The 14,573-nt window shown below is 40.3% G+C and overlaps 2 protein-coding genes across 3 annotated transcripts; both read right to left on the bottom strand.

Moving 5' to 3' along the window:
• Window positions 1–15: 15 nt before the first annotated feature.
• On the bottom strand, window positions 16–1,770 carry LOC146459356 (putative skeletal organic matrix protein 5). Its single transcript, XM_085089654.1, has 4 exons — window positions 1,307–1,770; window positions 995–1,037; window positions 685–810; window positions 16–599 (listed from the first exon to the last, which is right to left on the bottom strand). Exons 1-4 carry the CDS (start codon window positions 1,536–1,538, stop codon window positions 89–91), a joined length of 912 nt encoding a protein of 303 aa, XP_084945780.1. The 5' UTR covers window positions 1,539–1,770; the 3' UTR covers window positions 16–88.
• Window positions 1,771–4,479: 2,709 nt separating this feature from the next.
• LOC146459355 (putative skeletal organic matrix protein 5) lies at window positions 4,480–9,110 on the bottom strand. 2 transcript variants are annotated; one of them, XM_085089652.1, is made up of 5 exons: window positions 8,686–9,110; window positions 5,734–5,827; window positions 5,434–5,476; window positions 5,139–5,265; window positions 4,480–5,051 (listed from the first exon to the last, which is right to left on the bottom strand). In XM_085089652.1, exons 2-5 carry the CDS (start codon window positions 5,798–5,800, stop codon window positions 4,545–4,547), a joined length of 744 nt encoding a protein of 247 aa, XP_084945778.1. In that variant the 5' UTR covers window positions 5,801–5,827; window positions 8,686–9,110; the 3' UTR covers window positions 4,480–4,544. The 2 variants fall into 2 exon arrangements, with proteins under 2 accessions (XP_084945778.1, XP_084945777.1); XM_085089651.1 differs by lacking the exon at window positions 8,686–9,110 and having other exon boundaries at window positions 5,734–6,678.
• Window positions 9,111–14,573: the final 5,463 nt, after the last annotated feature.

The raw sequence follows: 14,573 nt of genomic DNA, 5'->3' as shown, positions 1-14,573 counted from the left end.
AATGACAGCCAAAAATAGGTAATAAACTCTCCATCTTTATTTTAAAAGTGGATATTTTTGTACATTTTATGTACGAGTTAGTTCCACTCTACTGAACCAAGATGTATCCCATGGCTTTAGTCTTTGTTTTTCCATTGTCGTGTCCATGATTTCCACACGTGTTGGAGTCATCACTACTCCCTCCAGTACCAAAGCCGATTCTGGAGTCAGTTGATGCACAATCCCTCTCGTTGTTTCCAAGGATACCGATTCTTGCTTTGGAGTGGTCCTTAGCGCTACCGGCAGTGTTGAACCCTTCTTTGTTGCAGTTGGGCTGTAAGGACGCCCGAGAACCAATCAGCGTCTTCCACGTGTTACGACCCAGTGACGTAGCACGGTATTTCCCGTCAGCAATCAGTGCGTACAGTGAGTTGGCTTGCTTATTGATGACGAGGAACTTGATCTGCTGACCGATCTTCATACCGAGGCAGATCTTGGTGAAGGCTGTGTTCCAGTAGGTAGGCAGCTTGGTCTGTTGTGTGTCGAACTCAGTCTTTCCTCCCGCAAGGCTATAGACATTTCTGTTGCTCCAAAAAGCAGATTCATAATGAAACGTTTTCGGAAATAGAAAGAGGGAAAATTAGTCAACTGTCAGATGTTAAATATTTGTACAGCGTTTGAAAAATATGAGGAGAACTACATACCTTTGTGCCGTCAATCTTCATGGCTAGCGTCCACCCTCCATCTCCGCATCCAAAGTTGCCCATATGACAGTAAACAGGAATCTTCTGTGAACCAAACATCAGCGGATACACTTGGCTTTTGGTAGAACTAGAAAGGAAGAGAAATGCTGTAAGTTAAAATAATAACGACACGTTATCTTTGGTTCTCAATTTTCTTTAATTGTTGTGGAGTCTCAGAATTTTGAAAATGGCAACAAATATTCAAAACCGAACCCTTTTTGTCTCGCTTAGTTACGTTCGCAAAATGTATCATAGTACACCACAAAACCCACCTGCGTTTTTTATATTGTTCCTTGCAGGAAGAGGCGGGAACGGCTGTGAAAAAGGTACAAGTCCAGTTACATGTAGTTTTGAAAAAATGAAAATAAAATATCACATTGAATACTGACATTGGACTTCTGTCTGTCCATCGGTTGATTGATGCGCGAGACACGAAAAACACGAGGAAGGGAACTAAGGCGTGGACGCGCGTGATATTTTCCCACCCACGCGACTTTCTTGAACTGCGCTTAGTAAAGAAACAGTAGCGATTTGAAACTTTCTAAAGGAAAGACGGGGAAAATACTGAAGACAAATCATGTTACCTGGTGGCAGAGTAGGTGAAGGTTTGTTGACCACTGCAATGAGATTTTCCAGTTTAGTTTGCAGCATTTTAATGGCGTCGTTTGCGTCCGAATCCTGAAGCAGGTTACACATCAGATTACAAACCATCATCTTGTCGTACGGTTTGGCGCAAGATTTGGAGGAGTTGTTGGCGCCATTCGCAGTCAGGACGAGGAAAACTGCAAGGAAATAAACTTGGATATTCAAGCGCATTTTGAGAACTTCAATGAACGGTTTTTGGCTGCTCAACAAAGATTGATAGTCCTGTGGATTGCTTGCTGTTGTGACTAATAACACGTAGGCTGTACTTACTTAAGTTCAAGGCAACTGAGAAGGTTGTGTTTACAATGCGGGAATATTTTCTTGCTTGCTCTCCTCTCCAATCAAATTACTCCAAGTCAGTTATTATAATCTTAACTCGCCTCAGTGTCTCCCGCTTTCATCTGTGAATATTATTTACTCAAGTTTTATATCGCACACATCTTCCTTCTGTGATACTTTTTTTGTCTGTAACTTAGAAGCAACTTTCCCGCCGCTCGGTTAGCAAAGGAAAATAAAATTGCCGAGTGAACCCCACTGCACTTCCTCGCTCTGACCCACCTCTTTTGGAATCATTCATTTGCGCAGTTTAATTTGGCTCGTTTCTATCGTCGAATGTGTTGATAACCTTCTAGTCTAATAGACAGTGATTTGATTAAATTTTGTTAAAGTTAAAGCAAGTCGTGCTGGACTCTGGCTTTGCCTGTGTTTATTCTCGCCATGATTTTCACGTCAGGTTGCTTTCATGTCCTAAGGGACAGATCGTTTATTACGTCCTAGGGGGGGGGGGGTCAGTTTGAAAATTTTACCCCCCCCCCCCCCATGGTTGGCCTGGTGGTTGAATTGTTGAGAAGTTCTTGAGCACAACGCTTGGTCACATGCGGTAATCGCTATCTCTCTGAATCTGAACTGGCAAGAGAAACAATCAGAAGTTAGGCGAAATTCAAGTAAGGGAAGGTACCTTAGAATATCTCTTCAATGTCTTGATAATAACGATGTTTTGTTATTGCTGGAGTCTATTCAGTCGTCAAAAAAAGGTACACAGAAGGTCAAAACTGCTCGGGGTTTGAGAGCAGTACAGGAGCATTTGATGTATGGATGTGGATCAAGGATGTGGATATATAGATTTTGAAGAAGCCTACCATCTCTATTCGTCTTTTGGTCAATTTTTTTTCCCAGATAAACAAGCCTTCAGAGATAAACTTGTCTGTCTATGTCATTACTCAACCTATTACGCTGATTACGTGCAAGATCTTTGTCACTCTAAAGAATAGTAGCGATATGGAGAAGTATCTAGTCGATTTTACCAACTCTATGATTGATGAGAAGAATGATTGCTAAATCGACAATTAGTTGGTACCCTTAAAATTTTACCCCCCTCACTTTTCGTACAAGGAAAAAAATTACCCCCCCAAAAAGAGCTCGTTTAAAAAAATTACCCCCCCCCCCTCAAAAAACACCGCCCCCCCCCCCCCCCCCTAGGACGTAACAAACGATCTGTCCCTTATTTTGAACCGTTTTCTTTCGTAGGTATCTGCTTGGTAATAAAAATCCACTGAATTCAGCTTTCGTTGGCCGTTTAATAGACGTAGAAAAAGCTGGGATATCTCTTGTATAGATGGCACGAACGTTGCCCCGAACGCCTACTAAAAGTGGCCCTCTAACAGAGGTTTAATTTCCAGTAATCAATACTAAAAATGTTTTTCGAAACCCTCACTTGAAAGAAAGTGTCCGGTTTACCGAAAGGTTTGTCTGTAATTTTCAAAATGTCGCTGTTTGTGGCGCAACGAAACGATTCTTTCAAAACTCAAAACTCCTCCTGAGGAAGCAAGTCTTTAAGTTTTTGTAAATCTGTCAAGTTAGCATATTCATTTAATTACCGTAGGAACAAAGACTAAAACAAACTGAAAGTGTCAAAATGCAAATTACAGGAAGGTCACTCATAGGAGACGAATTAATTATCATGAGTATCAAAACTGACACCTCTGTAGACAAGGAGGTTTATTTTCTAAACTAACTGTGGTGGGGAGTGGGAAGCGAATCCCGAATGTTTTGTTTTATCAACAGAGTTGATAATGTAATTTGACTACCATGCTGAGGGATTCGAGTGCAATTTGAGCTTTTATGGCCATTTGTCCTTTGTTAAAGCGATTCTGAAGACAGACCATCACATGGATGGCAACCGACTCAAGTTTTGATAGTTTTGTAGAAGGAAGACGCATAAAAAAATGTTTTCTTACGATTCTGGTAGATTTCTGGTTGCTGTCAAAATTGCGGTAACGAGGAAGCAATTTCTTTCACATGGTAACCGTAACAGAAAGCAACACTTCTTGGGGAAGGAAAAGCCTCCTATGCATGATGCTTGCAAATCTGGTCGTTTTCGAGACAAAAATTCGCCATCGCGATTTGTGGATTGTGTGTGGTTTTTGGGGATTGAGCAGTGGAGCCACGCTATTGGTGAAAGCTAGTGACTTGAAAAGCAAGAATAAATTAATTGAAGTGAGGGGCATTCATTGATTTTGTGAAAGATGAATGCATGTGGCCTTCCCATTATAGCCGCAACAAATCGCCATGTGTTTGTAAGGTCAGTTTGGACGCATCTTTATCATTTTTTGCAATGTCTCGTAGTTACTGGAGGAATGGGTCGCCTAGTATGCTCTCTATTTCCCCAGTATACATCTTTTTGCATAATCGAGGTATATGCAGAAACATTAAGTGATTTTGATACAAGTCTTGAATGGTGCGTGGGGGCATTTAAAAGTACCAGACTGGTCGTCAGATTCCATGACGCTTCTAACTCTAAAATGATCTAATATGTTCTAGATCTTGTCTCGTTTAAGAAATTCTATTGCTTTCAGCCGTTCGTAAGCCAGTCTTTAGTAGGTGTGTCTGTTTCTCCACTACTCAAAGAAATGACTAGTCAGTCAATAAAGCCAGGCTGTCAGTTCTGAGGAATTCAATAAGAATATTGGATGGTTTTAAATTATTCATTCTTCAATGCTACGAAACTATCTCAGAGAGGTAAACTCTAGCTTTTAATCCTATTTTAATTGGGCCAGTCAGTCCGTCAGTCAGTCAGTCCAGAAAGTCAATTGACGTCAATGACAGACAAGAATAGTCAATAAACTCTCCATCTTTATTTTAAAAGTGGATGTTTTTACACAGTTTTGTACGAGTTATCTACTGAACCAAGATGTATCCCATGGCTTTTATCTTTGTCTTTCCATCGTCTCCATTATTTCCACACGTGTTGGAGTCATCACTGTACCCTCCAGTACCAAAGCCGATTCTGGATTCACAGGTTACACAATCTTTCTGGTTGTTTCCAAGGATACCGACTCTTGCTTTGGAGGAGCCCTTACGGCTAGCGGCAGTGTTGAACCCTTCTTTATTACAGTTGGTTTGCAAAGACGCCCGAAAACCAATCAGCGTCTTCCACGTGTTACGACTCAGTGACGTTGCACGGTATTTCCCGTCAGCAATCAGTGCGTAGAGTGAGTTGGCCTGCTTATTGATGACGAGGAACTTGATCTGCTGACCGATCTTCATACCGAGGCAGATCTTGGAGAAAGCTGTGTTCCAGTAGGTAGGCAGCTTGGTCTGCTGTGTGTCGAACCCAGTCTTCGCTCCAACAAGGTTATAGGCATTTCTGTTACTCCAAAAAGCAGAATCGTAATGGAAGGTTTTCTGGAATAGAAAGAAGGAAAATTAGTCAACTGTCACATTTTTAATATATGCACAGCGTTTGTAAAAAAAATGCGGAGAACTACATACCTTTGTGCCGTCAATCTTCATGGCCAGCGTCCACCCTCCATCTCCGCATCCAAAAATGCCCATGTGGCAGTAAACAGGAATCTTCTGTGAACCAAACATCAGCGGATACACTTGGCTTTTGGTGGAACTGGAAAGGAAGAAAATTACTGTAAGTTAAAATGGTAAGGAAGCGTTAGTTATCGTTAGTTTTTTTGTTTTCTGTTATTTTTGGGGACTCTCAGAATTTGTAAAATTCGGTCAAATATTCAAATCCCAACTTTTTCTTTGTCTCGCTTAGTTCATGGAATGTACCCACCTGTGTTTTTCATACTGTTCCTTGCATGAAGAGGCGGGAACGGCTGTGAAAAAGGTAAAAACCCAGTTAGATGTAGTTTTAAAAAATATGACAATGAATACTGACATTGGACTTCTATCCGTCTCTCTGTTGATTGATGCACGAGGGACGAAAAACACGAGAGAGGAAACTAAGGCGCGGACGCGCGCGATATTTTCCCACTCGCGCGACTCTCTTGAACTGTGCTTAGTAAAGAAACAGTAGCGATTTTAAACTTTCTCAAGGAAAGACAGGGAAAACACTGGAGACAAATCATTTTACCTGGTGGCAGAGTAGGTGAAGGCTTGTTGACCACTGCAATGAGACTTTCCAGTTTAGTTTGCAGCATTTTAATGGCGTCGTTTGCGTCCGAATCCTGAAGCAGGTTACACATCAGATTACAAACCATCATCTTGTCGTACGGTTTTGCGCAAGATTTGGAGGAGTTGTTCTCGCCATTCACAGTCAAGACGAGAAAAACCGCAAGGAAATAAACTTGGATAGGGAAGCGCATTTTGAAAAATCCAATGAACGGTTTTCAGCTGCTCAACAAAGATTGAAAGTCCTGTGGATTGTTGACTGTTATGACTAATAACACGTAGGATGCACTTACTTAAGTTCAACCGAGAAGGTTGTGTTTACAATGCGGGAAGATTTTCTTGTTGCTTTCCCGTCCAATCGGCTTAGTCCAAGTTATTGTTTTTTTAACTCGCCTCAGTGCCTCTCGCTTTGATCAGCGAATTATTTACTCAAGTTTTATATCGCACACATCTTCCTCCATTCTCGTTGATTATTTTGCATAAAATGAGCAAAATTCGAGGGGAAGAAAGACCTTCATCGCGTTAAAAATTAGTAAAATAAGATAAAATGAAAATCAAGAGGTGAAGTGTTACATTACTAATGACTAGATTTGTAGCGTCATAATATATAAAACGTTCCACGCCCAGAAGGACTATAGAGCGGTAGTTTAATATATTTAATGTGGTTGCTATAGATTGAAACAGCTAAGCGTGTAACTAATCTACCACTTGTCTGCCGAAGGGTTGCCGTCAGGGAACTGTGATATGCAGGTGCTGAACATAGCCTCGAATCACTGACCTTTCAATCTTGCTAACGAACGTTTCTTAAAAACTGCGACTGAGACTCGCTTTTATATACTCAACCGCACCTCAACAAATTATAATATTTATCCTAATAGAATCCACAGTTTTAATATTACAAAACAACAACAATAAGCCTAACTGGAGCGCAGTAGAGGATATATGGCGAGTTCCTCAGTTCCCAACTGTCTTCTTTCCTTTTTGTCTCTTACTAGTACCGTGAAGATTTCTGTGCTACTTTTTTTGTCTGTAACTTAGAGGGCAACTTTCCCGCCGCTCGGTTAGGAAAGGAAAATAAAATTGGGAGTGAACCCTACTTCCTTGCTCTCACCCACCTCTTTTGGGATCATTCATTTGTGCAGTTTAATTTGGCTCGTTTCTATCGTCGATTGTGTCGATAACCTTCTAGTCTCAGAGACAGTGCTTTGATAAAATTTTGTTAAAGCAAGTCGCATTGGACCTTTGCCTGTGTTTATTCTCGCCATGATTTTCACGTCAGGGTGCTTTCATGTCCTAACTAAATGCATTTTTAACAGAATTGTTCAATTCTTCTTGCGAAATGTTTTAGTCTTTTTGTTTCACAGGTACATGTTACTTATACAGATTGACTGAAATCACAAAACTTTATTCAGCATTCGAGACGAATAATGGTATTAATTGTTATGCGTTGATTTCATGTTTACACACTCGCATTTGATCAACAAGTCTAGGTATTACAACTAAATTAAAATGCGTGCACCCGTTTAATTTATAATAATTTTAGGGAAAACGAACCGACTCAATTTAGCTTAGCCGGCATATTTAATTCCGTTGGACACGTAGCACAATGTTTTGAGATTCAAATAACAGGAAGGTCACAAATATTAACTTTTCAGTGTCTTGCTGAAAATATGAATTCTCCTATCCTTTTTGCTGACATGTTATCAATGGCCGCAAAGACAAAATGAAAGTATTCAATGCGGGGAATGTAAGGAGAAAATAAGCCTGCGTCAGAGCAGTCGTCTCAGAGTCCTTTCCGAGAGCGCTTGAAACTCGAGCTCCCCAGAGGCATTCGTTCACTACTTCTAGTCACTTGATGAAGAGAAATCGACGGCTACGCAAGTTAAGAGAAAATAGACTTTGATTATTTCCGAGGAGACAAACATGTTGGTTGTTTTCACGAGAAACAAAACTTCTGAATACAGATCATTGTATCGGTGTCAATCGAAATATCGGAGTTGTTTGAACTGCTAACCAAAACTGATTACAGATTGAATAACACATCGGACAGCTCCTTATTGCAAAATTAATAAATGTACGTATATTACATTCCGTTAATGTGTTTATTTGTACTCAACAGCTTGCATTTATTTAAATCTCTTTCTATTCGTAGGTATCTGCTCGGTAATAAAAAGCCGCTGAATTCAGTTTTTGTTGCTCGTTTAGACGTAGAAAAAGCCGTGATCGACATCTCTATATATCTCTCTATCGTGATTTTTCTTGTATAGATGGCATGAAAGTTGCCCCGGCGGACGCCTACTAAAAGTGGCCCTCTAACAGAGGTTTTATTTCCAGCCATCAATACTTTTATTTTTCGGAACCCTCACTTGAAAGAAAGTGTCTGCTTAACCGAGAGGTTTGTCTGTAATTTCCAAAATGTTGCTGATTGTGGCGGCTTGCATGATCCCATGCTCAGTCATTAAACCCTGAGGGTGAAACGTTCAGTTATCATTGCGACTTTAGAGATGAACTGAAGTTACGTTAGCAAGTGAAAATAAAAGAGCCTCTCTTTCCCCCTACTTCACCTTCCTTTTCGGAATTATTCCGTCGTGTGATATAACGCTCGTTTCAACTGACGCTAATGTTTCGATTACCTTCAAGTCTCGAAGGTGTTTCAATTGTTTTAGATAAAAGTTATTTCTTATGCAAGTCGCACGCCGAGGTCGAGGTAGCTCCTACCTAGCCACGAACCACAGATCTTCTCAGTAATCCTAAGACCGAAGGTTTGAACAAACCCCGACACACTTTTGATTACACAACCTTGCCTTCGCACGCCATGATAAACAGCCTACTATAATTCATAGTTTTCACAGAAGCATCGTTCTATCGGCACTATAAACTTGGGGATTGTTCATTATTGTATTTCTTATCTTACCTCGATTTGCTGTTTCTTTCCCTTCGTCTTTCCTTACTTGTTCCCCCAAGTTTTATGTGAGTGTACTCGCCGTTCGAAGAGCTTCTTTATGGTCGCCATTTGCAGTGTGTTTATTTTCTTCAGGGCGTCACGCCAAGATAAGTACACGTGTCGTATTTTCTCTATTAAACGCATCTTGAAAAAACGTCGTCAATTCTTCTTGCGAAATGCTTCACCTTTTTCTTAAGACACTTTTCTGTTATAGACTGACTATTTTGGTAAAACGTTTGACACCAGTCGATAGGAATAGCATTGTTATGTTTCGTTTAATTTGAAATTTCAAGTTTACAATCACGTTAGATCACCATATCTTTTGTCATGAAAAACAATTATAGTTTTAAACAATCACCTGTTTTTCCTAATATTTCAAAAAAACTCAAAACTCAAAACTCCTCCTGAGGACGGCAAGTCTTTAAGTTTTTTGTAAATCAGTTAAGTTAGCATATTTAAGGTTACCCGGGACCTTCAGAGGTGTCTCGCGTTTAAGCGATGTAGCGCGTCCAGTTTAAACTGTAGATACCTAAACCCCTATATCAAATTAAAGCTTATAGAGCTGACTATCAAACCATACCAAGAATTTTGAAATAAAATAAATTGTCGAATTTTTCACGACCTCTAATTGCGAGCATCCGAATCACCTTTTTAAAGCTACAAGTCAAAGTGAATTTTGTTTTTTGCTAATTTAATTTGCTCCTCAGTTTCCGGACCCAAAGCGCTAAAAAAACGTGTCTGCGTTTTGCCATATTCAATCGCAGTGAAATGTTATTGAGCATTTTCGAAATAGGGTGAAAAAAATGTGGAGTAATCGTACAAAAATCGCTCTCGGAGAAAAAATATTTCGAAAGAAAAAATTCGCAGACACGTTTTTGTTGTTTATATGTTAAACTAGCTACTGTCCAAATTTGAAGGCAAACTAACAAATTCCTTTTGAGTTTTAGCTCTTTGAAGTGGCTCCTCCAAGTGAAAAAAATTTATTCGAGAAAACAGCGCTAAAAATTTGGCAATTCATATTATTTCAAAATTCTTGGTTTAGTTGGATAGCCAGCTCTATAAGCTTTAATTTGATATAAGGGTTCAGGTTTTGAACTTTCCATACATTTGTCTGTATTTTTTTCCGCGAACTATTTTTAGTAGCAGTTCACGGCTGGTTCGCTATACAGACAAATGTATGGAAAGTTCAAAACACGACTGTACGCTTTCTGGCACAGCTACATCCCTCCAGCATTTTTTGTTTAAATCCTTTTACTAGTGATAAAAGTTTCCAATTCATGAATTTTTCAGAAACGATGTTTTATGAAAATTATTTGACATCGGATTTCCATACAAACACTGTTATTTCAGACGTGTTTGCCTACTCGTCAAAATGGCGTCGAAAACCGTGATAAGGCCTATTGTCGAAATGCAAATTACAGGAAGGTCACTCATATCAAAACTGACACTTCTGTAGACAAGGTTTTTAGTTTCTAAAGGCTGGTTTCCATATGATCGCGGATCGCAGATCGCAGATCGCAATAAGGTCTGCGATCGTCTGCGATCATATGGAAACACTTCTGCGATCGTCTGTGATCCTGCGGTCGTAATCGCAGACGATCGCAGAAGAAAGAACCATGTTCTATCTAAAGGCTGGTTTCCATATAATCGCAGTCGATCGCAGACGATCGCAGATCGCAAACAATCGCAGACGATCGCAAAAAAGGCTGTTTCCATATAATTGCAACGATCGCAGAGCCGACCGTAGCCATACGTTTTGGTGAGCGGAAATGTCAAATATACACGCGCGTGTAGGCTGAAAAGCAAACAACATCGCGAACGTGGAAGAGCAGAAATTTTGCCGCAAGCAAATTTACTTCTTCTTTTTGTCATGAAGCGAGTCGTCGTCAGCTCTAAAACCGTCGAAAACATCGGTTTTGGATTCGATTACGACCGTACGCAGTTCTTATGTTGCGAAATTTGGCCTCCGCTTCCCCGGCCGATAAATAAAACTTCTGCCCGATTTTGTCCCAACAGTTGGCCTTTTGTTCTTCTCAGGCATATTAAGGCATGGCCAAAAGCCTCATTTGCATAAAATCAGAAAACAATCATAACATTTCGTGGATTGAACAAAGAAACGTCAAACTTGGCAGTCTTATAAAACCTGATGACCTTAACTGATTCTTGCTTTAAAGTGTGGAACATTTTGGTCACGTGACCATTAAATGATGATTAACGTCTAAAATCTTTAAAGTAAAACGGGGTATATAAAACAAACTATAATCAAACCTTTTCGGGTGTCATACTATTACACTATAAAAGTTCATTATTAATTAGCCTTGTATGGTGGTACCTGTCATTCCTATTAGAAGTTATTAAGTCATTTCTAATGTCACGTGACCTATTTCCCTTAATTGCAGGACTGCTATTTAATGTGGACACGCAAACAAGGCTAATTCATTTCAAGCCCTTGACATGTTAACGTATAACACCAAAGGAGATTTAATTCTGTTTCATTTTATATTCCCCATTTGGCTTAGAAGATCTGTAACAATCAATGATCATTTACAGGTCACGTGACCAAAATGCTTATCACTTTGAAGCAAAAATCAGGTAAGGTCTTCAAGTTTTATATAACTACCAAGTTTGACCGTTTTTTGTTTAATGTACGAAATGTTATGATTGTTTTCTATTTTTTATGCAAATTAGGCTTTTGGCCATGCCTTAATATGCCTGAGTTGTCTTTAAAATCTTTTCTGCCGCGATTGTAAACACATTCATAACGAGCAACTTCCTCCATAAATTCCTCCAAATGACAACGAAATGATTGTTGCTACATAGACCGTTCCTACCATCAAACACGAGCGTTGAATCGTGGGAGGGAACCCGAAATATTATGGGATGCGTTTCGATCGCAGATCGCAAAACTTTGATTTCCATATGATCGCACAATGGCAATTGATCGCAGGGGATCGCAGACGATCGCAGGAGATAGAACATGGTTCTATCTTCTGCGATCGTCTGCGATCACGATCGCAGGATCGCAGACGATCGCAGAAGTATGTTTCCATATGATCGCAGACGATCGCAGACCTTATTGCGATCTACGATCTGCGATCCGCGATCATATGGAGACCAGCCTTTATGTTCTATCTTCTGCGATCGTCTGCGATCGTCTGCGATCATGATCGCAGGATCGCAGACGATCGCAGAAGTATGTTTCCATATGATCGCAGACGATCGCAGACCTTATTGCGATCTGCGATCTGCGATCCGCGATCATATGGAAACCAGCCTTAAAGAAACTGTGGTGGGTCGGTGGGGAGTATGTAGAAACAAATATTTGGTTTTATCAATAAGTTACATGTAATTTGGCCACCGTAAAGAGATTCGGGTGTTTACGTTTCGTGCGTTAGCTTTCATCAAAGCGAATCCCCGAATGTTTGTTTTATCAACAGAGTCAGTCGAAAAGGTAATTTGGCTACCGTACTGAGGGATTCGAGTGCTTTACGGAGTGTTTTTTTAAAAACAAAACACTTTGTCAAAGCGATTCTGAAGACAGACCATTGTATGAATGGCAACTGACTCAAAGGAGTTGTTTCTGAAACAAACAACAATACCAAAATCAACAAAAAACAAACACATCGAAATTCGACGGTTCTGGTAAAAAGAGACGCCAATTTATTCGGACAGTTGAATTGTTACGTAATTATTTCATTTTCTGTGTCAACCGTCTTGAAATGCGTGACGAAAAGGATCTGGGGCCAAGACATGGCTGGCCATGGTTATAGCAGTTTGAGTACACAGATACAGATTTTCAAAAATTTCCAGTCTGTCCTACCGTACGGTCGGCACTTCTGAAATTGAAAACACCCGATCAAGCTTCCATACGTCATTAATGCCTACGTTTGCCTGTGATTGGTTGTGCAGAACAAGAGAAATCAGACTACAAAAAGTCTTCATTCAAGGCATAAGAAAATGTTTACTATTATCAGAATTAAGGTAACTTATTGCTTGAGCAATAATTTTTAGATGTTGAATAAAAATGAATGGTTTTAATTCTATATTTTTGTATCTGCAAAAGCGAACTGAAAATGAAAGAATGCCCTGTGCACTCATCTAACAAATTTGCTCTTTAAAGAAACAAGATTCAGTTTACCTTTTAAGAGGTTGCAGTAGTACACCAGTTGGGCTGTCCGTATACCTGGCCATCAGATTCGTTCGGTTACCCTGTTAGTCTGTTAGTCTATCATTCAGCCAATAAGAGAACTTCACAGTAGATTGTAGTGCGAGCGAGTACGAGTTTTTCCAATAGAGAAAGAGAGCGCGCTTGAACTATTGTTATTTTGGCGGGAAAACGAGACAGCCGTCGTCATTTTACTACGAGGTTTTGTTGGAACGACGTAGTGGCGAAAATAAGTCGTTAAAACGTGAGTGATCTCGTCATTTTGCAGGCGCGTAGGAGGGGGGGTTCGAGGGGTTCGAACGAACCCCCTTTGAAGATCAATAATGGCGGAAGAAAAACTTTTAAATAAAGTTCCTATGGTCGAAATACATCAACCAAAGAAAAATAGAAATATAAACCCGTTCTTTAGGCCTTATGTCTTAGCTTATCCTCAGTAAAAATAAAAATTGTCAAGAACCCTTGGAGATTAATTTTAATGACGTTTCATTTTTTGCCCGAAAAAGCCATAGAAAAGCATGCTTTGCGATACGTTTTGTTCTCTGAATGCGGCATTGTTCTGAAATGAGATTCACTTCAAACTTAATAGTTCAAGCCTTGTTGAGTTTCACGCGCAATTACTTACAAGTTCGCCTGAGAACATTCACTTGTGAATGTGAACGTTCCATAAGCGCAATGAGGAGAGAGTAGGCTGTCCGCCCTGGCTCTAATGCATATCAAATATGATATGCCTGTCAATCTTGACGAGATAGTCAATTTGTCCAAATGCCTACACCCGAGAATGATGCAGTTTACCAGCTTGGTGTATGACTATCAGCAGATCGAATAGCTATCAGAACTTGACAGGGCGCGGAATGTACGTTGAACTTTCTTGTTTAAGCTGAAACAATTATGCCGTCGAAGTGATGTATATAGCTTAAAAAGCTGCTGTATAGCAAAAATGTGATTTGCCTAAAATGGGTCTCAAAATGCAGGAAATGAGGTTTCTGGGAACCTAGATTTTCAAAAATTTCAGGGGGAGCATACCCCCGGACCCCCCTAGTAAGAGCTCCGGCGCTCAGCAAGATTTGGGGCTCAACGAACACCCCTATCGAAACCTTAGCTACGCGCCTGTTTTGGAATCACGAAAGGGCTTAGCTGTCATCATTAAAAACAACTGCGTCAAGTTCGTCGCTCACTGAATAGTAAAATGAAGCGGCTTCCTGGCATATACCATCTCATCTTAGTACTTCGCTAAAAAGTTTTGAAGTCAGTTAGGGAGTGTTCATTATTTATAGGGAGGGGGGCTGGCAAATGGGGAAAGGGAACGTTTGGAACTTTTTGTACCCCCCTCAATGATGAAGGATAACTTTTTTTGCCCCCCCCCCCCCCTACTAGAACATGTAAACGTTTTTGACCCCACCCCCCCCCCCCCAGAATGATGCATTTATTATCAAGCCATACTCTCATCATCCACTTAGCGCTTTACTCGCCTGCCTTTTGCTTGCGCCACTAGCAATAGAAGAAATTATTACGCATGTTAATGTACAGGTTGAAGTGATACAGAGTGTTATCACTAGTCTGGAAAATACCACAAGGCAGCTAAAGAGGGTGTTTGTGCAACTGGCAGACACTCAAAAAAAAAGTGGAGTGAGGCCAAGAGAAAGGCAAAACAGAGGAAAGAAAAGAGGAAAAGGCTGTGCCAAGCTGCTGTTGT

Source organism: Pavona decussata, unplaced genomic scaffold (assembly GCF_977016875.1).
Source record: "Pavona decussata unplaced genomic scaffold, jaPavDecu1.1 SCAFFOLD_220, whole genome shotgun sequence".
NCBI classification, from domain to species: Eukaryota; Metazoa; Cnidaria; class Anthozoa; order Scleractinia; family Agariciidae; genus Pavona; species Pavona decussata.
The sequence above is the reverse complement of the archived record's forward strand: the minus strand, read 5'-3'. Positions and strand labels throughout refer to the sequence as shown.

Coding starts and splice junctions, on each gene's coding strand:
- LOC146459356 (XM_085089654.1), bottom strand. CDS start 1,538: ATGCGCTTGAATATCCAAGTTTATTTCCTTGCAGTTTTCCTCGTCCTG. Junction 1,038..1,306: donor TTCACCTACTCTGCCACCAG/GTAACATGATTT, acceptor CCTTTTTCACAG/CCGTTCCCGCCTCTTCCTGC. Junction 600..684: donor ATGAAGATTGACGGCACAAA/GGTATGTAGTTC, acceptor CTTTCTATTTCC/GAAAACGTTTCATTATGAAT.
- LOC146459355 (XM_085089651.1), bottom strand. CDS start 5,965: ATGCGCTTCCCTATCCAAGTTTATTTCCTTGCGGTTTTTCTCGTCTTG. Junction 5,477..5,733: donor TTCACCTACTCTGCCACCAG/GTAAAATGATTT, acceptor CCTTTTTCACAG/CCGTTCCCGCCTCTTCATGC. Junction 5,052..5,138: donor TGAAGATTGACGGCACAAAG/GTATGTAGTTCT, acceptor TTTCTATTCCAG/AAAACCTTCCATTACGATTC.